Below are 27,020 nucleotides of genomic sequence, written 5' to 3' on the forward strand. Positions count from 1 at the left end.
AAAGTAAGTGCGGAAGCGCGAGAGGGTAGAACAACTTGTATGTTGGCTTGCGATGTGTTTGGGATGCGGAACACGTAGCAGCCTGACGCCAGAGGCAGGCAGGAGGAGCGGGTGTAGCTGGGGTAAGAAGTAAACCACAGAGCAGCATTTCTGCCCATCAGGAAATACTTTCTGCAGGCTACCTGATATCAGGGTCTCAGTACCAGCATTATCCAGGTATCTCTGCGACTTGCAACAAGACCCCGCTCCCTGTCTCTGGCTACTTTGTGCAAAACTGTGAGATGCTATATAACCTCACTGATGCGTGGACAGGGTCTCCCTATCAGCTGAAAGGTTGGCCCTCCTGAGATGTCACAGGCTCTGGGGCTGGCAACGTGCATTACTACGAGGTCAAGTGACCTGCGCTCCCTGGCAGGTTAGCCAGGTATCTGCCCCTGCATCTCCGACTCCATCACAGGAGCTAACTCAGAGCATGTATCCAGCTTCAGTACCTGCCTGCCTCAGCTCCACCTCACAGGCTGCGGGGGTGACTGTCCCAGTGCTCGAGTCCCCCCAACTCTAAATGGAAAAGGGCTGCCTGCAGCTCAGCGTCAGTGAGGGGATTCAGCGAGGTGGTGCACACTGGTAAAGCTGAGATAGTTGCGCCTCTTTCTTCCAGGAGTTATTGGTGTTTGCTGCTGTCACCTTGACATTTGTAATTCACTGAATGAGATCTTGATGTATTATACATTTAGTAATGTCCATGATGATAAAGTGTTAATGGAGGTTTTGCAAACCAGGGTATATTTTGAAAAAGCTGTACAGTAAGTAAGTATTCAGAAAAGCTTTTTCAAAAGGACTTCAAAAGAAGGTTCTGGACCTACAACACATCTATCATCATCTCCTATCAAATACGAGTATAATTCGGTTACCTGAAATGCCTTACTACCTGCTTGAGTTTGAGCCCATTTTTCCCATCTGTAAAATGGGGCTACTACTACTTGCCTGTGGAGGAAGTGTGAGGATTACGTGAAAAAAAAAAAATAAGGCACACAAGAGGCACTTGGTAAATAGTAGGTATTCCATCCTGAGGCTGAGTTTCTCTCTGCTGATCGTTAACAGACATTCTCTCCAGTATTTAGAACACAGCTGAAAGCAGCAAAGAAAAAGTTTTATTCTTTGATATAAAAGAAAACTTCTTTAATGTGTATACAACATAGTTTTTTTTGTCCTTTTTTTTTTAAAAAAAGAAAATCGCAGAAATATAGACCTGGATAGAAAAATACACTCAAGCAGCTGCTCAAGACAATTCATAACTCCTAAAATAATGAACAATCGCACACAAATCTCAGCGTAAGCCTTTTTTTCCTTTAAAAAAGTATTCACATTTACTTAAAAACACACCTAGTTATTTGACAAGATATTCAATAACCAGCAATAACTTAATAAAAGAACATTTCCTTTGTGATTGATAGTAAGTTAGCATAAGAGTTTTGGTTCTACAATACTTGTCATAGTAAAAAAACACTTCTGACTCCTGGTGCCCAAAAATGCTCATACAGTTCATTGGAGCCCATAAATTTGGGGGTCCTAGACCTCAAAGGGGAGCATCTTTGGTCTTCCCTGTACTTAGGACCAAAACAGACAGTGATCCTGGCATACAAATAACAAAAACAAACAAAGGTGCAGGAGACCACAACTACTCAATAAAAGCTATTTATGCCCAATAAATAGTTTCCAAAAGAAAAATAATTTGCTTTTCACTGAATGAATTCAGGAGAAATGAACACACTGAGATACACTGTTTTCCACCTGTTATCAACCTGCCATCCATAAAGTCAGTTCTGCCACTACCAGCAGGGGGTGCCTGACCACAGGAGAAACAGCCACATAGTTTCCCAAAAGGCAACCTACAAAAATACGTTTACCTGTATTTACATGAAAACTTCTTTGGGTGAAAGTTTAGTTTTCAAAGTACAAGTGTAACATTTTCTCCTCGACACTGGATTCAAGTAGAAAATACAGGTCATATAAAGTTTGATTGGCTGAAACATGAATAAACCTTTAAAATTACTAAATATGTGAATATTGCTAGAATACCAAAGGAAGTGACAATGAATTTAATCTGTGTTGTTAGAAATCTTTACATTCCATGTGACTTGTTATTTAAAATCAAAGATAACAGAACCCATACATCCAAATGACTGACCTTTCAAAGGCCTGTGTGAAGTGTTGGAAACACTTCAGAAACTGCCCTCAGAGTCACAATCCACAGGAAAAGACTGGTTTTTACCTCAGAGTAAATGCTGGCTTTTGATCACAGACGGTACTGGTGAGCTGTGCCTTCCACTGTCTTCCCAAAATTGAATTCACCTCAAAGGCTAAACAGGGCACCTCTGACGGCCTCACAAAACTGCCTGTCGGGGCGAGTCCACCGCTGCGGCCACCACGACCACTTCACGCTATGTGAGACAGGACTGCAAACAGTGCAACGTTCTGAAATTCATCCTCTACCGCCATGCTTATTATTCCAGGTGTGGGTGCATTTGCTCTTGAAAACCAGCCTCTACCTTCCTGCCACGTCCCATCTTCATAGCCTCTGGCCCGTCAGCAGGATCAGTGCAAGTCGGCAGGAAGCACAGTGAAAACATGAATTTGACTATTTTAAAAAAGTAATTTTAAAGCTTCATTTTAAAAAGTATATTTTTAAAATTTAAAAACGAAGTATTTTCTGCACTTGGTCGGATTCTTTCTACCACTTGACAAAGGTGCTAGACCCTCACCCAGCCTCGTGCAGACGGTGCAGGTATTTCATGTTCTGTGGAGAAATTCTACAAAAATACAATATGCTTTTCTCTCCATAAGTTGGAATAAAGAGTAGGGTGGTGGGAGAAAAGGGAGGGATAAGTAAAAACAACACTAAGGAGGCGTGCAGTATACAATTTTTTCTTATTTTAAGACTGGAATAAAACTTGAAGAAGTATTTCCCCTCGGGAAACTGACCTGACGCCTGGCCCTACAGGGTGACTGCCGGCCCGTGCTCTTCCACCCCTCCGGGGGGCAGGGCCAGGCTGTGGCGGGGGTCAGACCGGAGGGAGCTGAGCAGCCTCTGGACACTGCCCTCCCGCCCAGGGCTGTGCAGGCCGGGCGCCAGGCCAGCGCCGTTGACCCGAGCGAGGCTGCCTGGTGGCGGCCTGGGTACCAGCCGGGGCTCCAGGACGCCCTCGAGGACCACGTCGGCCTCTTCGTCGCTCTCCATCTCGTCAGGGGGCAAGTTCTGCAGGACGTGGGCTGTAGGCAGGCTGTGGCGGCTGGCCGTGCTGTCCGAGGAGCGGCCGGAGCTGCCCAACGCACGGCTGCCACGCACCACGTTGTTCCTCTGGTTGGCCGGCTTGACCGTGACGATGAGGTTGTGGCTGTTGGCGATCATCATGTCCGTGACCTGGTCCAGTGTCTTCCCGGCCACCTCAATCCCGTTCACCTCCAAGACCTCATCGTCCACGGCCAGCAGCCCAGTGCTCTCGGCCAGGCCGCCAGGCACCATACGGGAGATGAAGATGCCGGGCACCTTCTCCAGCCCCTGTGGGGCCACGCGCACGCTCGTGCCGTCGCGGATGTAGAAGCCCAGTGGCTTCTGGCAGCCATGCCGGTACAGCCTCACACGGCGGTGTGTCTCGGGGAGGATGTCCACGTCGATGATGGAGGACACGGGGCGGAAGTCATGGGGCAGGCCAATGTGCAGGTGTGTGCGCCGGCGAGGGCCGTCCTCCCGCAGGGCCAGGGGGCGCCGCCGCCTGGACAGTGAACCCACCCCGAAGCTGCAGCGCTCGGCCTCTTCTGGAAGAGCACAGAGGAGTCAGTCAGAGGAGAGACCCGCGGGCAATGGGGAAGCACAAGTCGAACAGCATCGAACACCCAGAGCCTGAGGCTGGCCGTCCAGGTAAGGCCTGGCCTCCTGCAGCTCCCTTCCCACCACCTCTCTGACTTGTGGTGTGACCCCAGGGAAGTCTGAGGCAATGGGCAAATCAAACCGTATAGAGAACTGACTGAAACACAAGTCTCCCACACATGCCCAGGAGCTGAATGATCGATTCATTTTGTCACACTTCAGTTTTGGGGAAAGTCCCAACCTCCTGGATGATATGCAAACACAATGCAGTAACTTTATGGGTTGTTTTGCTGAGCCCACAGCAATCCTGGCATCAGGTGAGCTGGCCCAACAGTACTCACCAGGCAAAGGTTTGATGCCGAGTTCAAGCACAATCACCTCCTTAACATTAGCTCTCCGGGCAACCAACAGAATGGTTGAAAGGTTAAGAGAATTAACAATAGATGAAAGGTTTAAAAGTGCCTGACTGGATTCCGCAATGACAGTGGAGCGGGAAGCACCAGGAACGTCTTCCAACCTGGACCACAACTGCAGGGGCAGAATCTGTCTGATGTAACTAATTTGGAACTTGAGAGTCTGTTGAAGGCTCAACTTCCAGGGGAAGAACTGGACGGTAATTGCAGTCAATTTTGCTCAGTTTCAACTCTCAGCACAGTAGCAGCTGCCTAGCCCACCCCCCAGCACCCTGGGAGGCAGCTGTGCACTGTTCTGGAGAGTATGTGGGCCAGGGTGGGCAAAAAGGACCCTGCTCTCCAAACATCAGGCATCTGTGCCCTGATTACGGACTGCTACTTCTGATCACAAAGGTGTAGACAGAGGTAGGTGGCTATCGTACCTCCCTGCATTGTTGCAAGCCCCTCTCCTTCTACCTGAAGGAGCGTCCAGGAGAGTTAATGGACTGGCACCCTTTCTCTCCCTTCATTTTTCACCTTTTTTCATTTTGGGAGCCAGACCTTAAAGTCTAGGACAGTAAAAACAACTGCATATATGGGGAAAGTTAGAAGTGACTGTGCATGCTCAAGGAAAGACTCAGAAAGGACCTTAGAAAACCTTAAGTTCACACCTTAATGTTGATACTCAGCAAAGAGCCTCCAACAATTAAAAAAAAAACACCCCAAAACAGTAACAAAAACCCAGCAAACCCTGGGGAAGGGGTAGAAACTGATTTCCAGAGCTACCATGTTATTAGCTTAATCTCCAGTGTTCAACAGCAACAAAAAAAGTCACAAGACATACAAAGAAACGAGAGTGTGCCCCAAAGGAAAACAGTAATAGAAACTGTCCCTGAAACAACCTGACGGCAGATTTACTAGACAAAGACTTTAAAACAATGGCCTAAGACATGATCAAAAAACTAAAAAAAAAAAAAGAGATGTGGGTAAAGTCAAGAAAACAATGTATGAACAAAATGGAAACATCAACAGACAGAAAACCTAAAAGGAAACTAAATAGAAATTTTGGAGATGAAAAGTACAATAATGGAAATTATTGAACAGGGGACTCAAAGGCAGATTTGAGCAGGCAGAAGAAGGAATCAGTGAACTTGAAGACAGGACAGTAGAAATGATCATATCTGAGGAACAACAAAAACAAAAGGTTAAAGAAAAGAGAACAGAGTGTAAACAATCACTGGGACACCATTAAGCAAACTGATATATGCCTTGTGAGAGTCTGAAAAGGAGAAGAGAAAGGGGTGGAGGGAATATGGGAAGAAATAATGGCTGAAAACTCCCAGACTTGAGGAAGTGTGCAAATGCAAACATCCAAGCTCAACAATCTCTATGTAAGATGAAGTCAAAGAGACACAAGATTACAAAATAATCAAACTTAATAAAGACACAATATAGGGGGCAGAGTCAAGATGGTGGCGTGAGAAGACGCCAAGTTAGCATCTCCCCACAACTAGGGCTCCTGCCTGCCACTGATGGGGGACCCTGATGCCCAAGGAGATGGGAGGAATCCTCAAGTAAACCGGTAGGATGTGGGGGGACTGGGGGGGAGGAGAAGTGGAAGCCAGACAGGATGGGGCCCCTGAGGCCGGGGAGATCAGGAGAGGCAGGGGAGGGGCCCTGTGAGAGGAGCAGGAGAGGAGTGGAGGGCAAGTGCCCACCCACTCAGGCCTGGGGAGCCTGCTGGGCTCCCAGGCTGATCCCCGCCCTCCAGGACAACCCCCCCCACCGGCAGCATTCGTCCTGGAGGCATAGGAAGGAGGCCGAGAGGAGAACAGGAGAGGCAGGTGGGAGGGGCCCTGTGGGAGGAGCAGGAGAGGAGGGGAGGGTGTTTGCCCTGCCCACTTAAGCCCGGGAAGCTTGCTGTGCTCCAAGGTGAAGTCCCCCGCCCTCTGAGACCAGGAGTGGGGGGCACGCCTTGGCCCCTTCTGTTCCGTTGAGCCTAAGCCCCACCCTGCACAGCCCCCAGGGCCTTTACCAGCCCTGTGGGTCCTAAGCATAGGCCCCGCCCACCACCCAAACCTCGCTCTTGCTTAGGCCCCGCCCTCCACAGCTGGGGCCTTTCCCCCCCTTTTTTCCTCCTCTTTTTTACTAGTGTGGTACTGTTGTACCCTCTGGTTGTTGATCCATCTATATTTTTACTCATATTATTTCTAACACATCTGTTAGGTTCCTAGTCTAATTCTATTTTGGGCTTTGTTATTGTCCTCTTTTTTTGTTCTGCCACCCCACATGGTTTGCAGGCTCTTGGTTCTTGAGCTGGGGGTCGGGCCGAAGCTCCTGCAGTGGGAGCTCCAAGTCTGAACCACTGGACTAACAGAGAACCTCAGACCCCAGGGAATATTCATCGGAGTGAGGTCTCAGAGTTCCTCATCTCAGCACCAAGACCCAGCTCTACCCAACAGCCTACAAACTCCAGTGTTGGAAGCCTCAGGCCAAACAACCAGTAAGAAAGGAACACAATCCCACTCATAAAAACAACAACAACAACAAAAAACATGGAACAGCAAAAAAATATTTCCAGATGAAGGAGCAAGGTAAAAACCTACAAGACCAAATAAATGAAGAGGAAATAGGCAGTCTACCTGAAAAAGAATTCAGAGTAATGATAATAAAGATGATCCGGAATCTCGGAAATAGAATGGAGGCACAGATTGAGAAAATACAAGAAATGTTCAACAAAGATCTAGAAGAACTAAAGAGCAAACAGAGATGAGCAACACTATAACTGAAATGAAGAATACACTAGAAGGAATCAATAACAGAATAACTGAGGCAGAAGAACAAATAAGTGACCTGGAAGATAAAATGGTGGAAATAACTGCCGAGGAGCAGAATAAAGAAAAAGGAATGAGAAGAATTGAGGACAGTCTCAGAGACCCCTGGGACAACATTAAACACACCAACATTCGAATTACAGGGGTCCCAGAAGAAGAAGAGAAAAAGAAAGGGTCTGAGAAAATATGTGAAGAGATTATAGTTGAAAACTTCCCTAACATGGGAAAGGAAATAATCACCCAAGTCCAGAAAGCACAGAGTCTCCCATACAGGATAAACCCTAGGAAAAACACACCAAGACACATACTAATCAAACTAACAAAAATTAAATTCAAAGAAAAAATATTAAAAGCAGCAAGGGAAAAACAAAAAATAACATACAAAGGAATCCCCATAAGGTTATCAGCTGATTTTTTAGCAGAAACTCTGCAGGCCAGAAGGGAGTGGCAGGATATACTTAAAGTGATGAAGGAGTAAAACCTACAACCAAGATTACTCTACCCAGCGAGGATCTCATTCAGATTAGATGGAGAAATCAAAAACTTTTCAAACAAGCAAAAGCGAAGAGGATTCAGCACCACCAAACCAGCTTTACAACAAATGCTAAAGAAACTTCTCTAGGTGGGAAACACAAGAGAAGAAAAATACCCACAAAAACAAACCCAAAACAATTAAAAGAATGGTAATAGGAACATACATATCGATAATAACCTTGAATGTAAATGGATTAAATGCCCCAACCAAAAGACACAGACTGGCTGAATGGATACAAAAACAAGACCCATATATATGCTGTATACAAGACACCCATTTCAGACCTGCGGACATATACAGACTGAAAGTGAAGGGATGGAAAAAAGATATTCCATACAAATGGAAATCAAAAGAAGTTGAGTAGCAATACTCGTATCAGATAAAATAGACTTTAAAATAAAAACTGTTATAAGAGATAAGGAGGGACGCTACATAATGATCAAAGGATCAATCCAAGAAGATACAACAATTATAAATGTTTATGCATCCAACATAGGAGCACCTCAATACATAAGGCAAATGCTAACAACCATGAAAGGAGAAATCGACAGTAACACAATAATAGTAGGGGACTTTAACACCCCACTTACACCAATGGACAGATCATCCAAAATGAAATAGATAAGGAAACACAAGCTTTAAATGACACAATAGATGAGATGGACTTAACTGATTATTTATAGAACATTCCACCCAAAAGTGGCAGAATACACTTTCTTTTCAAGTGCACATGGAACATTCTCCAGGACAGATCCCATCTTGGGTCACAAATCAAGCCTCAGAAAATTTAAGAAAATTGAAATCATATCAAGCATCTTTTCTGACCACAACGCTATGAGATTGAAAATCACTTACAGGAAAAAAAAAACTGTAAATAAACACAAGTACATGGAGGCTAATCAGTGAGCTACTAAATAACCAAGAGATGATTGAAGAAATCAAAGAAGAAATTAAAAAATATATAGAAACAAATGACAACGAAAACATGACGACCCCAAACCTATGGGACACAGCAAAAGCAGTTCTAAGAGGGAAGTTTACAGCAATTCAGTCTCACCTCAACAAACAAGAAAAATCTCAAATAAACAATCTAACCCTACACTTAGAACAACTAGAGAAAGAAGAACAAAGATAACCCAAAATCAGTAGAAGCAAAGTAATCATAAAGATCAGAGCAGAAATAAATGAAATAGAAATGAAGAAAATAATAACAAAGATCAATAAAACTAAAAGCTGGTTCTTTGAGAAGATGAACAAAATTGATAAACCCTTAGCCAGACTCATCAAGAAAAAAGGGAGAGGATGCAAATCAATAAAATTAGAAATGAAAAAGGAGAAATCACAACTGACACTGCAGAAATATAAAGGATAATAAGAGAGTACTACAAACAACTATATGCCAATAAAATGGACAACCTGGAAGAAATGGACAAATTCTTAGAAAGGTACAATATTCCAAGACTGAACAAGGAAGAATTAGAACATATAAACAGACCTATCACAAGTAATGAAATTGAAACCGTAATTAAAAATCTTCCAACAAACAAAAGTCCAGGACCAGAAAGCTTCACAGGCAAATTCTCTCAAATATTTAGAGAAGAGCTAACACCAATCCTTCTCAAACTCTTCCAAAAAATTGCAGAGGGAAAAACACTCCCAAATTCACTCTACGAAACCACCATCACCCTGATACCAAAAACAGAAAAAGATACCACAAAAAAATTATAGACCAATATCACTGATGAACATAGATGCAAAAATCCTCAACCAAATACTAGCAAACAGAATCCAACAGCACATTAAAAGGATCATACACCACGATCAAGTGGGATTTATCCCAGGGATGCAAGGATTCTTCAATATACGCAAGTCGATCAATGAGATACACCATATGATCATTGAAATAGATGCAGAAAAAGCTTTCAACAAAATTCAACACCGATTTATGATTAAAAACTCTCCAGAAAACGGGCATGGAGGGAACCCACCTCAACATAATAAAGGCCATATATGACAAACCCATTCAAGCATCATACTCAATGGTGAAAAACTGAAAGCATTTCCACTAAGATCAGGAATAAGGATGTCCACTCTTGCTACTCTTATTCCATGGCAATCAGAGAAGAAAAATAAAAGGAATGCAAATTGGAAAAGAAGAAGTAAAACTCTCACTGTTTGCAGATGCCATGATACTATACATAGAAAATCCTAAAGATGCCACCAGAAAACTACTAGAATTAATCAGTGAATTTGGTAAGGTTGCAGGATACAAAATTAACGCACAGAAATCTCTGGCATACCTATACACCAACAACAAAAACTCAGAAAGAGAAATTAAGGAAACAATCCCATCTACTATTGCAACAAAAAGAATAAAATACTTAGGAATAAACCTGCCTAAGGAGGTAGAAGACTTGTACTCAGAAGACTATAAAACACTGATGAAAGAAATCAAAGATGACATAAACAGATGGAGAAATATAGCATGTTCTTGGATTGGAAGAATCAATATTGTGAAAACGACTGTACTACCCAAAGCAATCTACAGATTCAGTTCAATCACTATCAAACTACCAATGGCATTCTTCACCACTGAATTAGAACAAAAAATTTTACAGTTTGTATGGAAACACAAAAGACCCCAAACAGCCAAAGCAATCTTGAGAAAGAAAAATGGACTTGGAGCAATCAGGCTCCCCGACTTCAAGCTATACCACAAAGCTACCGTAATCAAGAAAGTATGGTACTGGCACAAAAACAGAACTATAGATCAATGGAACAGTATAGAAAGCCCAGAGATAAACCCATGCACATATGGTCACCTTATCTTTGATAAAGAAGAATACACAATGGAGAAAAGACCGCCTCTTCAATAAGTGGTGCTGGGAAAACTGGACAGCTACATGTAAAAGAATGAAATTAGAACGCTCACTAACACCATACACAAAAATAAACTCCAAATGGATTAAAGACTTAAATGTCAGACCAGACACTATAAAACTCTTACAGGAGAACATAGGAAAAACACTCTTTGACATAAACCACAGCAAGATTTTTTTTGACCCACCTCCTAGAGTAACGGAAATAAAAACAAACAAATGGGACTTAATGAAACTTAAAAGCTTTTGCACAGCAAGGGAAACGTTAAACAAGACGAAAAGACAACCCTCAGAATGGGAGAAAATATTTGCAAATGAAGCAACTGACAAAGGATTAATCTCTAAAATATACAAGCAGCTCATGCAGCTCAATATCAAAAAAACAAACAACCCAATCCAAAAACAGGCAGAAGACCTAAATAAACATTTCTCCAAGGAAGATATACAGATTGCCAACAAACACATGAAAGGGTGCTCAACATCACTAATCATTAGAGGAATGCAAATCAAAACCGCTATGAGGTATCACCTCACACCAGTCAGAATGACCATCATCAAAAAGTCTTCAAACAACAAATGCTGGAGAGGGTGTGGAGAAAAGGGAACCCTCCTGCACTGTTGGTGGGAATGTAAATTGATACAGCCACTATGGAGAACAGTATGGAGGTTCCTTAGAAAACTAAGAATAGAACTACCATATGACCCAGCAATCCCACTACTGGGCATATACCCTGAGAAAACCATAATTCAAAAGGGTCATGTACCACAATGTTCATTGAAGTACTGTTTACAATAGCCAGGACATGGAACCAACCTAAGTGTCCATAAACAGATGAATGGATGAAGAAGATGTGGCACATATATACAATGGAATGTTACTCAGCCATAAAAAGAAACGAAACTGAGTTATTTGTAGTGAGGTGGATGGACTCAGAGTCTGTCATACAGAGTGAAGTAAGTCAGAAAGAGAAAAACAAATACCGTATGGTAACGCATATATATGGAATCTAAAAGAAGAAGAAAAAAATGGTACTGATGAACCTAGCTGCAGGGCAGGAATAAGGATGTAGACGTAGAAAATGGACTTGAGGACACGGGGAGGGGGAAGGGTAAGCTGGGAGGAAGTGAGAGAGTGGCATGGACATCTATACACTACCAAACGTAAAATAGATAGCTAGTGGGAAGCAGCCGCATAGCACAGGGAAATCAGCTCGGTGCTTTGTGACCACCTAGAGGGGTGGGATAGGGAGGGTGGGAGGGAGGCTCCAGAGGGAGGGGATATGGGGACATGTGTATGCATATGGCTGATATGCTTTGGTGTACAACAGAAAGTCCACACCATTGTGACGCAATTATACTCCAATAAAGATGTATCAAAAAAAAATACTAGATTCAGTATAATCTTACATGCTCCAGGACACAGGGCAGGAGCAGTAATTTGAAAGGAGGCTGGGTCACACCCACCTGCTGATCTCAGAGCGCCCCCTGGAGTGGCAGGAGGCATCTGCAGCTCACCCTGGGGACACAGACGCTGGTGGCAGCCACCTTGGGGAACTCATCCTACCACATGGACACCCGTGATGGAAAGTGCTGTTTTTGAATTCTCCCTATAGCTTATCAGCTTCAGGACCCAGCCCTGCCCCGCCCAGCAGCCTGCAGGCACCAGTACTGGGAGGCCTCAGGATAAGCGACTAGCCAGGCAGGGACACAGCCCCACCCCCACCAGCAGGCAGGCTGCCTTAAGACCCCCCCCAGCCCCCAGCCACTCCTGCCGACAGCCCCGCCCACCAGAGGGCCTAGGCCCTGGCACCACACCCTGGAACTAGATGCAAGACCCCCACGGCCTTGCCAGAGGGGGTCTTGGATCTAGCCAGAGACTAGAGACTAGATCCACAGCCAGAGACTGCAGGACCCAGCTCTGCCTACCAGTGGGTAAGTACCAGCCCCAGAACCCCCTGGGCCCCCAGCCCTGACCAGAAGCAGGCAGACACCAGCCCCAGGACCACTGCAGCCAGAGACTCCAGGACCAAGCTTCACCCACCAGTGGGTGGTCGCTGGCCCGAGGATCCCTGCCGCTTGCCTTTTCAGGTGTCAGGCGACATGTCAGCAGGCTGGCAACAGTATCAGGACACCCCAGGACTCAGCCCCGCCCACCAGTGGGACGACACCAGCTGTAGGACCCCAAGGACCCTTCAGCCAGAGGCCTCGGGACCTGGCTTCACCAAGCAGTGAGCTGGAACTAGCCCATGGACCCCCCAGTCCCCAGAATCACCCACCAGAAAGCCAGACCAGCTCTGAGATAACCTTAGAATCCTCAGCTAGCTGCCCAGGGATACAGTGGGCCAGCACCAGCCTTGGGATACTGTAGAACCCACAGCCAGCCATGTCAGGAGCAGGACCCACCCACCAACAGGCCAACACTAGATCCAGGAACCCCGGTTCCGCAGCCATCTGTGCCAGAACCAGGCTCTGCCCAACGGTGAGCACCAGATCTGGGACCACCCTGGGTTCTGCAGCCAGCCACCTTGTGACCTTGTCCTGCCAACCAGAGGCCAGCAGCCTCCGCACAAGGCAGGGCCTGGCAAACAACCAGACGGGGCCAGCTGCACCTACCAGACTGCCCACAATAGTCATCCTGCCACAACAGAAGGACCAGCGCAGCCCTCATATAGCCCTAGAGCAAACAGCTCTGGTGACTAGAGGGCAGTGTGCCGCAGGGAACATAGGACATCTCCTAAAAAAGACTACTTCTCTAAGATCAGGAAATGCAACCAACGTGTGAGACGCACAGAAATAAAAACAGCAAAACAGGTAAAATGAGGCAACAGAGGAACATGTTCCAAATGAAAAAACCCCGAAGAACTAAGAGAAGTGGAGATAAGCAATCTACCCAATAAATAGATCAAGGTAATGATCATAAAGATAATCAAAGAACTTGATATAAGAATGGATGAGCAGAGTAAAAAGTTAGAAGTTTTTAACAAAGAGTAAAAAAACAGAAGGACCAGAGACAAAGAATACGATATCTAAAATGAAAAATACACTAGAAGGAATCAATAGCAGATTAAATGATGCAGAAGAATGGATCAGCTAGCTGGAAGATAGAGTAGTGGAAACCACTGAAGCTGAACAGAAAAATGAATGAAAAGAAATGAGGACAGTTTAAGAGACCTCTGGGACAACATCAAGTATACTAGCTTTCTCATTATAGGGGTTCCCAGAAAGAGGAGAGAGAGAGAAAGGGGCAGAGAACATATTTGAAGACATACTAGCTGAAAACTTCCGTAACCTAGGAAAGGAAACAGACGTCCAGGTCCAGGAGGTAGAGAGTCCTAAGCAGGATCAATGCAAATAGGACCACACCAAGATACATTGTAATTAAAATGGCAGAAGTTAAGATAAAGAGAGAATATTAACTGCAGCAAGGGAAAAGCAACAAGTTACATACAAGGGAACTCCAGTAAGGCTAACAACTGACTTTTCAGCAGAAACTCTGCAAACCAGAAGGGAGTGGCACCATATATTTAAGGTGATGAAAGGCAAAAACCTACAACCAAGAATACTCTGTTTGGCAAGGCTCTCGTTCAGATCTGATGGAGAGGTCAAAAGGTTTACAGCTAAGCAAAAGCTAAAAGAGTTCAGCACCATGAAACCAGCCTTACAAGAAATGTTAAAGGGGGGGCCTCCTTGGTGGCGCAGTGGTCAAGAGTCCGCCTGCCGATGCGGGGGGCGTGGGTTCGTGCCCCGGTCCGGGAAGATCCCACGTGCCGCGGAGCGGCTGGGCCCGTGAGCCATGGCCGCTGGGCCTGCGTGTCTGGAGCCTGTGCTCCGCAACGGGAGAGGCCACAACAGTGAGAGGCCTGCGTACCGCAAAAAAAAAAAAAAAAAAAAAAAAAATGTTAAAGGGACTTCTTTAAGCAAAGAAGAAAAGGCCACAACTGGAAACATGGAAACTATGAAAGGAAAAAGCTCATCAGTAAAAGCAAGTATACAGTAAAGGTAGCAAACCTACCATGTACAAAGGTAGTAAGAAGGTTACAAGACAAAAGTAGTAAATCACCTATATCTGCAATAAGTAGGTAAGGGCTACAAAAACAAAGCAAAATGTAAAATATAATATCAAAACAGTTAATTGTGAGGGGAGGGGAGTAAAAATGCAGGGTTGTTTAAATGTGTTTGAAATTACGAGATCAGCAACTTACCATCCCTCATGGTAACAACAAACCAAAAATCTATAATAGATACACACAAAAGAGAGAAGTTTCTAAACATAACACTAAAGATAGTCATCAAATCACAAGACGAGAACAAAAGAAGAAAGTATCAAAAAAGGACTACAAAACAAACAACTAAAATGGCAATAAGTATGTACCTATCAATAATTACTCTCAATGTAAATGGACTAAATGCTCCAATCAAAAGATACAGAATGGCTGTGTATGGATAAAAAACAAGAGCCATGTATATGCTGCCTACAAGAGACTCACTTCAGATCTAAAGAGACACACAGATTGAAAGTCAGGGGATGGACAAAAGTTATTCCATGCAAATGGAAATGAAAATAAAGCCAGGGTAACAATACTTACATCAGACAAACAGACTTTAAAACGAAGACTGTAACAAGTAACAAAGGACATTACATATTGATCAAGGGATCACCCAAGAAAAACATGTAACAACTGTAGATATATATGTACCCAACAGAGCAGCACCTCAATACATAAAGCAAATATTAACAGATATAAAGGGAGAAATTGACAGTAGCACAATAATAGTGAGGGACTTGAACATCCCACTACCATCAACAAACAGATCATCCAGACAAAATCAATAAGGAAACTGGTCTTAAATGACACATTAGACCAGATGGACTTTTATATATATATATATATATATATATATATATATATATTCCATCCAAAAGCATCAGAATATACATTCTTTTCAAGTGCACGTGGAACATTCTTCAGGGTAGATCACATGCTGGGCCACAAAGAAGTCTCGGTAAGTTTAAGAAATCATATCAAGCATCTTTTCCAACCACGATGCTGTGAGACGAGAAAATCAACTACAAGAAAAAAAGTGCAAAAAACAAAACCATGTGGAGGCTAAACAATACTAAACAACAAATGGATCACTGAAAAAAATCAAAGAAGAAATTAAAACATATCTGGAGATAAATGGAAACGAAAAAACAATGACCCAAAATCTATGGGACATGGCAAACACAGGTCTAAGAGGGAAGTTTACAGTGATACAAGCCTACCTCAGGAAACAAGAAAAATCTCAAACAAACAGCCTAACCGTACATCTAAAGGAACTAGAAAAAGAACAAACAAAACCCAAAGTTAGTAGAAGAAATAATAAAGATCAGAAGAAATAAGCGAAATAGAGACTTAAAAAAATAGAAAAGATCAATCAAACTAGGAGCTGCTTCTCTGAAAAGATAAACAAAATTGGTAAAACCTTCAGCAAGACTCATCAGGAAAAAGAGAGGACCCGAATCAATGATATCAGAAATGAAAAAGTTACAACTGACACCAGAGAAAAACAAAGGATCATAAAGAGATTACTATGAACAGCTGTATGCAAAGAAAATGCACAGCCAAGAATAAATGGACAAATTCCTAGAAGTGTACAATCTGCAAAGACTGAACCAGGAAGAAACAGAAAATATGAACAGACCAATTACCAGTAATGGAATTGTTGGAGGTTTTTTGATTACTAATTCAAACAAAAGTCCAGGACCAGATGGCTTCACAGGTGAATTCTACCAAACCTTTAGAGAAGAGTTAACACCTATCATTCTCAAACTGTTCCAAAAAATTGCAGAGGAAGGAACACTTGCAAATTTGTCCTATAAGGGCAGCATCACCCTGATAGCAAAATCAAAACCAGACAGAGCTATCAAACAAAAAAGAAATTTATAGGCCAATATCACTGATGAACATAGACACAAAAATTCTCAACAAATTATTAGCAAACCAAATGCAACAATGTATTAAAAGGATCATACACCATGATTAAATGGGGTACATAGGATGGTTCAACACCCACAAATCAATCAGTGTGATATACCACTTTCACAAATTGAAGAATAAAAATCATATGATCGTCTCAATAGATGCAGAAAAAGCTTTTGACAAAATTCAACAGCCATTTATGATAAAAACTCTCTACAGTGGGTATAAGGAGAACCTACCTCAACATAAGCAAGGTCATATAGGATAAGCCCACCGCTAACATCTTACTCAACGGTGAAAAGCTCAAAGCATTTTCACTAAGATTAGGTGCAAGACACCATCGCCAATTCTCACCGCTTATATTCAGCACAGTACTGGATGTCCTGCCCACATCAATCAGACCAGAAAAAGGAAGAAAAGGAATCCAAATTGGAGAAGAAATAAAACTGTCACTACTTACAGATGACATGATACTATACATAGAAAATCCTACAGATGCCACCAAAAGACTACTAGAGCTCATCAACTAATTCAGTGAAGGTGTAGGATACAGTTAATAGACAGAAGTCTGTTGCAGGTCTGTACACTAACAACGAACTATCGGAAAGAGAAGTTAGGCAAACAGTCCCATTTATAAGCATATGAAAAAAGAATACATAGGAATAGCTCTAACTAAGGAGGTAAAAGACCCGTGCTTGGAAAATTAGAAGACACTAATGAAAGAGACTGAAGATGACACAAAGAGAAGGAAAGATGTGCTGTGCTCTGGATTAGATCAGTATTATTAAAATGACCACACTGCTCAAGGCAATCTGCGGATTTAATGCAGTCCCCACCAAAATACCCATGAGACTTTTCACAGAACTAGGACAAATCATTTACAACTCTATATGGAGGGACTTCCCCGGTGGTCCAGTGGGCAAGACTCTGCACTCCCAATGCAGGGGGCCTGGGTTTGATCCCTGGTCAGGGAACTAGATCCCACATGCATGCTGCAACTAAGATCCTGCCTGCCACGACTGAAGATCCCACGTGCTGCAACTAAAGAGCCCATGTGCCGCAACTAAGACCTGGTGCAGCCAAGTACATATGTATGTATGTGTATTTGTGTGTGTGTGTGTGTGTGTGTATATATATATAAACACAAAAGACCCTGAACAGCCAAAACAATCTTGAGGAAGAACAGAGCTGGAGGAATCAGGCTCCTGACTTCAGACTATTATAACCTACAGTCATCAAAACAGTATGGTAGTGGCACAAAAACAGACACATAGAGCAGTGAAACAGAATAAAAAGCTCAGAAATAAACCCATATGCTTATGGTCAATTTATCTATAACAAAGGAGGCAAGAATACACAATGGGGAAAAGACAGTCTCTTCAGTAAGCAGTGCTGGGAAACCTGGACAGCTACACGTGTAAAAGAACGAAAGTAGAACATTTTCTCACACTATATAAAAAAATAAACTCAAAATGGATTAAAGACCCAGATGTAAGACCAGAAACCATAAAAATCTTGGAAGAAAACATAGGTAGAACACTCCTTGACATAAATTGTAGCAATAATTTTTTGGATCTGTCCCCTAAGGCAAAGGAAAGAAAAGCAAAAACAAAGAAATGGGACACCATTAAACTACAAGGGTTTTGCACCGCAAAGAAAACCATTGACAAAATAAAAAGACAGCCGACTGAACAGGAGAAAATATTTGCAAATGATATGATTGATAAGGGGTTAATATCCAAAATATATAAACAGCTCACACAACTCAATAAAAAACAAACAACCTTTTAAAAAATGGGCATCAGACCTGCATAGGCACTTTTCCAAAGAAGACATACCGATGGCCAACAGGCACGTGAATAGATGCTCAACATCACTTATCATCAGAGAAATGCAAATCAAAACCACGATAAGAGAGCACCTCACACTTATCAGAATGGCTATCGTCAAAAAAATCGCAAATAACAAATGTTGGTGAGGATGTGGAGAAAAGGGAACCAGTGTTCACTGTTGGTGGGAATGTATATTGGTGCAGCCACTGAGCAAAACACTATGGATTTTCCTCAATAAACTAAAAATAGAACTACCATGTGATCCAGCAATTCAACTCCCAGGCATATATCCGAAGAAAACAAAAATATTAACTTGAAAAGATACGTGCATCCCAATGTTCATTGCAGCATTATTTACAATAGTCACAATATGGAAGCAACCTAAGTGTCCATCAACAGATGAATGGATAAACAAGATGTGGTATATATATTCAATGGAATATTACTCAGCCACAAAAAGAATGAAAATTTGCCATTTGCAACCACATGAATGGATGTAGAGAATATTATGCTTAGTGAAATAAGTCAGACAGAGAAAGACAAATACTGTATGTTCTCACTTTATGTGGAATCTAAAGAATGAAACAAACTAATGTATATAACAAAACAGAAACAGACTTACAGAGTAGAGAACAAAATAGTCGTTACCAGTGAGGAGGAAGAGGGGCAAGATGGGAGAGGGGATTAAGAGGCGCAAATGACTATGCATGAAATAAACTACAAGGATATATTGTAAAACACAGGGAAAATATCCGGTATTTTATAATAACTTTAAATGGAGTATAACCTATAAAAATTTTGAATCACTATGTTGTATACCTGAAACTAATATAATTTTGTAAATCAACCATGTAAAAAATATATTTACATATACATGAAGCAAAAGCTGACAGAATTCAAGGGAGAAAGAGACAGTTCTTAGGAGTAGTTGGACTTCAGTACCCCACTCCTAAAAGTGGATACAATGACTGGACAGAAGTAAGGAACTAGAGGACGTAACACAATAAACCAATGAGATCTAACAGACACACACAGAGCACTCCACCCAACAGCATAGAGAGTCTTTTCAAGTACACACGGGACTTTTTCCAGGGTAGACCATATACTAGGCCACAAATTAATTCTCAGTAGATTGAATAAGACAGATATCACAGAAATTATCTTCTCTGATAACAAGAGGATGAAGTTAGAAATCAGTAACATAAAGAAAACTGAAAAATTCACAAAAATGTGTACCTAAACAGCACAGTTTTAAACAAGAAATGGATCAAAGAAGAAATTACATGGGAAATTAGAAAATACTTAGAGATGAATAAAAATGAAAACACAACATACCAAAACTTAAGGGTCACAGCAAAGGCAGTGCTAAGGGGAAAATTTATAGTTATATGCTTGCATTAAAAACCAAGAGATCTCAAATCTACAACCTAATTTTACAACTAGGAACTAGAAGAATAAGGACAAAATAAACCCAAAGCTAGCAGAAGGAAGGAAATAATAAAGATTAGAGCAGAGATAAATGAAATAGAGAACAGAAAAACAATAGAGAAAAATCAATACAACAAAAAATTTGTTCTTCAAAAAGCTTAACGAAATTGACAAACCCTTAGCTAGGTGAACTAGGAAAAAAGACAGAAGATTCAAATTATTAAAATCAGAAACGACTGTGGGGCATTACAACCATTTCTACAGGGAAAAAAAAAGGATTTTAAGAGAGTATTATAACTGCACACCAACAAATTGGAAAACCTAGATGAAATGGACAAATTCCTAGAAACACAAAACCTACCCAGACTAAATTATGAAGAGATGGAAAATCTGAATAGTCCTATAACTAGTAAGGAGATTATACCAGTATCCAATTTCTTCCCACAAGGAAAAGCCCTGCACTTGATGTGTTCACTGGTGAATTCTACTAAACATTTAAAGAAGAACTAATACCCAATCCTTCTCAAACTTCTCCCAAAATTCAAGAGGAGGGAACCTTTCCACCTCATTCTATGAGGACTGCATAACCCTGACAAAGCCAGACAAACACACTAAGAGGAAAGAAAACTACAGACCAATATCCCTCATGAACATCCTGGGCAATTCCAAGTGTGAAGGATTTGGGGTGGGGTGAGGGGGCGGGCGGATGCTCTGAGCGGCAGCATCCGGTCCTCCACAGCCCAGAGCATCCGCCCAGAGCATCCTCTCCCCGGACTCAGGACCTGCGCTGTGATTCCATCAGAGCCGCTGGCCTTCCAGCCCCCCCATTCCCCCAGGCTCCCTTCCCCGCGTCCCCAGGCTGGGTGGCCCCAGGGCAGTGGGCACTCCAGGCGCGGTCACCGGACGGAGGCCCAAGGGCTGCGTCCCTGTGCGTCCACCCAGGACTCGGGGGACAGAGGACAGCAGGGCTCCCCACATACACAGGTGGACGAGGCCCCCGCACGAGACGGGGTGGGCTTCTGCCTCCCGAGGGGGGGGGAATGCCCACCTGCCCACCCTACTCCGGGTTCACCGACGTCACACAAACCGCAGGACGACCCCGAGGGTGGTGAGCGGAAGGCGGCCCCAGGACCGTGGCCCCAGGGACCACTTGCTGTCCAGTGCCTGGGTTTTCTGTTTCCAAGGCCGCAGCCTGAGACGCCAGTGTGCACAGACCCCGAAGCCTAGCAAAACCGCTCTTTCCACCCGAAGCACCACGAAGGGGCAGCCTGAAGAGACAGCACTTTTAGGAATCTCTTCCCAGTCCAAGTCCAACAGCGAAAAACGCCGCTTTACCCGCATCCGACAGCAAAGGCGGAGGGAGAAGCCCCCCCAGCCCCCAGGCCGGAGAAGCCCCCGCAGGTCGGTGAAGGCCGAGCCCGGAGGCTGGATGTCCACCCTGGGCGGGGGCGTCAGAACAGGACCCGCCCAGGGTCAGCTGCAAGTCCAATGCAATGTCCTAATGTAGGCGGGTTAAAAGGACGGAGGAGCCACTCAGACATAAATCAGAGGAAAGCAGAAGCTGCGCTGATAGGTAACGTATACCTCGGGCAGAGGGACAGACGGGCCACACGCAAGACGGTCCACCCGGGAAGCCCCAAGTGCCCCAGCGGGGCCGCAGCGGGGCGGAGCAAACCAACAGAACGAAAACCGAGCAAAACGCCCTAGAAGAGCTGCAGGAGAAACCGACAAGTCCCGTCACAGCTGGAGACTCGCCCTCAACCCTCCTGACCCAGCACAGGACCCAGCAGGACAGCCTCTGGGGACAGCCCACGGGGGGGACACCCACTCTTCCAAGCGCCCAAGAGCTCCGTGCCGGGACGGCCGCGCCCCGACCTCAACAAACTCTTCACACCTGGAGTCACACCGAGTGTGCGATCAAAGCAGAGATCAGCACTGGGGAGGCCACGGGAGGGTCTCCAAACGCTGGGGAGATAATCCAAGGTAAATGGCCGTCTCTAAGGAGAAAACCCGGCACTGGCTGGAGTGGAAAGGAAGCGCAGCCGGCCAAGCACATGAGACGGGGCGGCTGGGATGGCCTGGGGGGAGAGGAGTGCGGGGTGCAGGGACGGGAGAGGCACCCAGAACACGTCAGACAAGGGGAGCAGCCTCTGGTCAGCAGTCAGGGCCCACACCGGAAGGAAGGAAGGAAGGGATAAAGAGAAGTGACTCAACAAGCCTGAAAACAACAGAGAAAATCCATGACGCTAGGAGCCGAGTCCGTCACAGTCTGATGGGGGCGCTGTCACCCTGTGGTCCTGGGCCCTTGCCCTGGGCCGCGTCCCCATGTGCGCTCCAGGCCTGCTGGGGCTCACGCACCATCGCGCCGCACCCCCCCGCCCCCCCGCGCTCAGCTGCCTGAGCGGGTCCTCCACAGCTCTCCTCCCTACCTGCCTTACATGCTCTTGACACGTTCACCCCACCGTCATGCCAAGTCCAAACTACAGCAACCGCACGTCCCCCCTCCTCTGGAACCCAAACCCTTCAGACTCCAAGGGCATCCCCTCCATGACATGTTCCCTTCTGGTCTAGAGGGCTCCAGCTTTCCACTTTCCTGTCCGAGTGTTTTTTGAAGGGTCCGTACTGTCCCCACTAGTGTCGTGTGTGAGTGTTGTTCAGCGTCAGAGCACAGAACCACTGGTCCTGGGCCTCCCCAGACCCTAACAGAGAGGACAGGTATGAGGGGGCCTCGCTGGCCCACAGACAACAATATAAAAATCCCAGCCAACTTCACGTTGATAAATGTTTTTAATGGTGTTGAATGACTAACCTCTAGGAAGTTGCCAGAAACCATCATTTATCATTGCTACTTACTTCCTGAGTGAAAAAGCTACCCCTGTCACCATCTGGACGTGGAAACAAATGCTGTGACGCTTCCGCTTGTATTTTTCCTTCTGAAATGAAGGCAGGCCCGCCTGCAATGCTGCCCACACAACACAGCCTCGCTACCTGAGGCTGTATGGCCAGGGGGGCACTAGGCCACACGCCGCCCAAGCGTCACCGCTGTGCCCCTCCACCCAGGGGCGCCCACCCCAAACGAAACAAGCCCAGGAGCGCGACTGCGAGGTCTTTCCGCAGCAGTCCTGGCCCCGTGCCCTGGATAACCCAAGGAGGCAACACAGCCTGGGCCACCTGTGTGCGGACGGACGCCCCTGCTGATCTGACCTGCCTCCCCAGCCTGCAGGCATGAGGAGGACTCCTCAGCTTGGTGGAGTGTTCTGGAATTAGATATTTTTTGAGAAGGGCGGAGCGCTGGCAGGAAGGCCTCAGAGCTGCACCCTCTCGGCATGGGTGAACTATTAGTGTGTTCAGGGCTGGAAGTCGTAGCTGGCGTGCTCAGTCACTGATGAAAACGTAGTTCAGGAAATGGGAGATTTTCCCATTTGTTGGTAAGTATTTCTCATATTTGCCTAACCATAAGTCAGAAAGTTCCTGTAAGAAAAAGCAGCCCTTACTTCCAAATAATACGCCACAGGTTTTTTGTTCAAATCGCTGGTAATTCCATCCGGGAAGCGTATCAGCCGGGTACGGTTACTTCCTTAATGACCCTGACATTTTGGACACAGTTTTTGTTTTGACACCTTCCCGTGAACATGTTATTGTTATACACTAGTTTTTCAACATTAAGGTTGTCAGTCTGTTTCAAATGATAAAATTCTCACGCTGAACCAGATGAATGTTTGAGACTGAATCTCGGTGTTATCAAACTGAAGGCACACAGCTACACACACCACCCCCTCCTTCAGAATCCAAAGAGTTCAATACGTTTATCGCAAGCAATTAATTACAATCTCCCTGGTCAGGGCAGGGCCTGGAACCACGCTTCCACCCTGAGGTTTAATTAGCTGCCAGATGAGAAAACACAGCTGCTCAGTGGCCGCTTATTATTTACAAACAAAACAGGATTTTCCATTTTCTGCTAAATGTCCTCAGTAGAGATCATCAGACAAGTGGGAGGAAACTTGCTTATTTCAGCCCATTCCTGCTTCTTGCAGCCACATGTGATGATTTACAAGCCTCTTCCCATCTTCTTGGTGACCTTGGAGAAGCGACCAGGAGTGTGAGGTGAGGGCTGCAGGCCCACGGCCAGAGGGGGCGGCCGCCTCGTGGGTCCTGATCACACTGTTAGCCAGACCGGGTCCCGGCGGCAGCACCTTCTTGCCTTTCTCCATCTGCTGGCGAGGAGGCCTGCTCACCTCTGGGGATGGCAGGGGAAGCGGGAAGGGGGTTAGCCGGTGGGGCTGGAGCCTGGAGGCTGACCCGGTCCCCTCGCTACCACTTGGCCTCCTTCCTTTGAGGAGCCTCTGAACACAGACACTGGAAGGCCCAGCATCTGACCCTGATCATGCTGGCCGAGAGCTGACACTCCATGCTGACCCTACCCTGTGTGCCCAGCTGCCCTGGTTTATTTAGCAGTGCCTCCAAAGGAGTGTCAGCAAATCTAAAGGGGACCAAGGCACCATACCGGGTGCTCAGTCCTTCCAGCGAAGACCCTGTGCAAAGTGAGCAGCTACATCTGGGGACCTCATGGGTCCTGTGGGTGTCAAGGAGCAGAGGACATTCTGTTGTGTGGTTCCCATCCTGGGAGTGCCCTGTCTACCGGGAAACACGTATGAACACGCATGGAAGCACGAAGACACGGGGACCTGGGGGCAGGGCAGTAAGCCTGGGTCCAGGGGCCCTGAGAAGTGCCCCCTGGAGGGTGGGACGGGGTCCAGAAAGGCCTGGGGGAGGCGGGTCCTGAGTGGGGCCTTCACCACATTCCCGGGGGCTGGGAGAGGGTGCTGGTGAGAATCGGGTAGGAGTGACCCTGTCCTTTGCTTTGTCCAGCACAGATCCCCTCTCTGGAAGGGAGGCGTCTCAGATCCCTGAAACTACAGTGGCTCAGGCAATTATGGAGACCGAGAAGTCGCACCATCTGCTGTCTGCAAGCTGGAGGCCCAGGTGAGCCAGCAGTGACCCAGGAGCACTGATGTCAAAGGGCAAAGAGGACGATGCCCCAGCCCAGCAGAAAGAGGGAGAATTCTCCCTCCTCCACCGTTTTGTTCCATCCAGGCCTCCGGGGACTGAATGCAGCCCAGCCTACTTCACTCAGTCTATTGACTCGAATGCTCACCTTTTCCGGAAACGCTCCGAAATGCCCACCCTCTGGGCCCCGTGGCCTGGCCAGGCTGGCACATGCAGCCAGCCGTCGACGTTTCCTCCAGGCTCGGGGACCCCTGTCCTCCTTTCTCAGGTGTGGCTGGCGGGGACTCGCAGCGAGAGGTGAGGCGGTCCGGACCCGACCCCGGGTGAGCGCGTTCGGGGTCCTGGGGACCTGCTTTTCAGGCAGGTTGACGCTGGGACTTGTGCCAGGCAGGTTCCGTCCCTGGCCTGGGACGCAGCCCGAGAGCCTCAGGTGATGCCCGCGGTTCACGGCTGCTTCTGAACGACGAGGGGGCTGGCGCCAGGCCGGCAAACAGAGGTTTGAACGGAAAGGCAAACGAGTCTCGGCGGCGGCGGCATCAGAGCAGGCGGCTCAAGGGGGAAAGAGCCGACGCCCTCACGAGGAGGCGGGGCGCCCAGGCTTCACCGCGAGTCCCGAGGCCAGCGGCCCCGCGCCCGGGTCCCAGGCGGCTTCCCTCCGTCCTCCCACGTCCTAAGCAGCGCGGCAAAGCTCCGGCCAGACGCCCGGTGCCGACACCGGCGGGGCAGCCCTGCGGCTCAGGTCGTTTCACACAGAAGCCGTCGCACGGGGACCAGGACCTCAAAAACGAAACTTGGTGTCTAGAATGTCCCACTCCTAAGATCCCGGCTTTGGTTCCTGGAATTCCTTTCCGCAAGAGCAGCACGGTCACGGCTGCTTCATCCCGCAACGTGTTCGATCTTGTTTTCCACGAAGTCAAGCATGAAGGGAGGCCCCCGTTTTCTGGGCGCATGGCCACCGCCCTCTCCCGTTTCACCTTTCCACTCACGTGAAACTATGTTCCCTTCCCCACCTCTGCTTCCAGACGCCCTCGGCAGGAGGGGAGACAAGCCTGCCGCTTCCCGAGCGCGTCTCCCTCCTCGGCCCAGGTCCAGCCGGGGGAGGGCAGGCCGACCGCTCCGCAGTCCTTCCTCACGGGCGACAAGGCCGCTCAGCGCGCCGCGCGTGACACACGTTCGTGGCGCGAGGGGGCTCCTTGGGGCCGTCCTGGGTCCGAGGGCCGGCTGACCAGCCGCAAACCGGCCTCTTTGCCAGCAAACAGGCGCCGGAGGGCCGCCACCTGCACGTGCTCCACTTCTGCCCGCGTGGAGCGCGCTCAGGCCCCGAGGGCCTGGCGGATGCGAGGACACGGGTAGGTGGGCGCGGGCCCCGTCGGGAGCACTCGTCAGGCGGCGGAGAGGAGACGGGCAGGGCGAGGGAGAGCCGTGACCTGAAGTGCCTCTGGGCGCTGGGTTAGGGCCCGGCCCTCCCCCGCGAGGAGGGAGCCGTGTCCAGGAGACGCGGGGGCGCAGGCCAGCTGAGGGGAGGCTGGGCAGGGGCTGACGGGGGCCCAGGCGGAGGGCTGCGCGCCCCGCGAGGCAGGGTCAGTAGGAGGAAGGGGGGCCGGGCGGAGGGAGGGAAGCGGCAAGGCGCCCGCGGCTGGGGGAGGCGCCGTGTCGTGGGCCGCTCCGCTGGCTCAGGTCTACTCTGGAAAATCGACCAAGTTACATGAAAGGAACTTTAAAATTTTTAAACTTGAAACTTTTAAATTTGGAAAACGCAGAATCACGTAGGGTATCCATGGTATTTTCCATGTTATAAACACGGGAACTTGTGGACGGATAGTACTCCCTTTCAAGCAAATTGTTTTTTGGCAATTTACTAGAAACTGGACATTGAATTGAAATTTTATTTTAAAAATTCACTGAGAATTTTTTAAATCCAGATGACCAGTAAAAATGCTTAAAAAACAATCCCGGAGTTCATAAAGATTAGCGGCTCCCCCTGCCAAAGCCCCAAACCCTCTGATTCTGAAGAACAGGAAACAACGTCTTGAAGTGTAAAAGGCTAAATCTTCATGTGGTGCATACGTCAAACCAAGTTATTCCCTTAGTATAAGTAAACATTTTACTGTGTGGATGTCAACAAACCGATTTAAAGTTTACACAGACAAGCAAAAGGACCCTGAATAGCCCGTGAAATACTGAAGGAGGAGAACAGGGTCGGAGGACCGACGCCCTCGACTTTAAGACTCACCGTAAGGTTGTGGTGAAGGGACAGAGACACAGCAACTGAACAGAATGGA

The 27,020-nt window shown here is 46.5% G+C and overlaps 1 protein-coding gene across 1 annotated transcript in view; it reads right to left on the reverse strand.

Moving 5' to 3' along the window:
- Positions 1–2,899: 2,899 nt before the first annotated feature.
- Positions 2,900–27,020, reverse strand: part of PARD6G (par-6 family cell polarity regulator gamma) — a 105,793-nt gene continuing 81,672 nt past the window's right edge. Inside the window, exon 3 of the mRNA XM_082668008.1 lies at positions 2,900–3,816. Within this exon, the coding sequence (XP_082524134.1) occupies positions 2,996–3,816 (821 nt within the window). The 3' untranslated portion in view covers positions 2,900–2,995. The remainder of the gene's footprint in view (positions 3,817–27,020) is intronic.

The sequence above is a fragment of the Grampus griseus genome, assembly GCF_964374135.1.
Source record: "Grampus griseus genome assembly, chromosome: 12".
Lineage (NCBI taxonomy): Eukaryota > Metazoa > Chordata > Mammalia > Artiodactyla > Delphinidae > Grampus > Grampus griseus.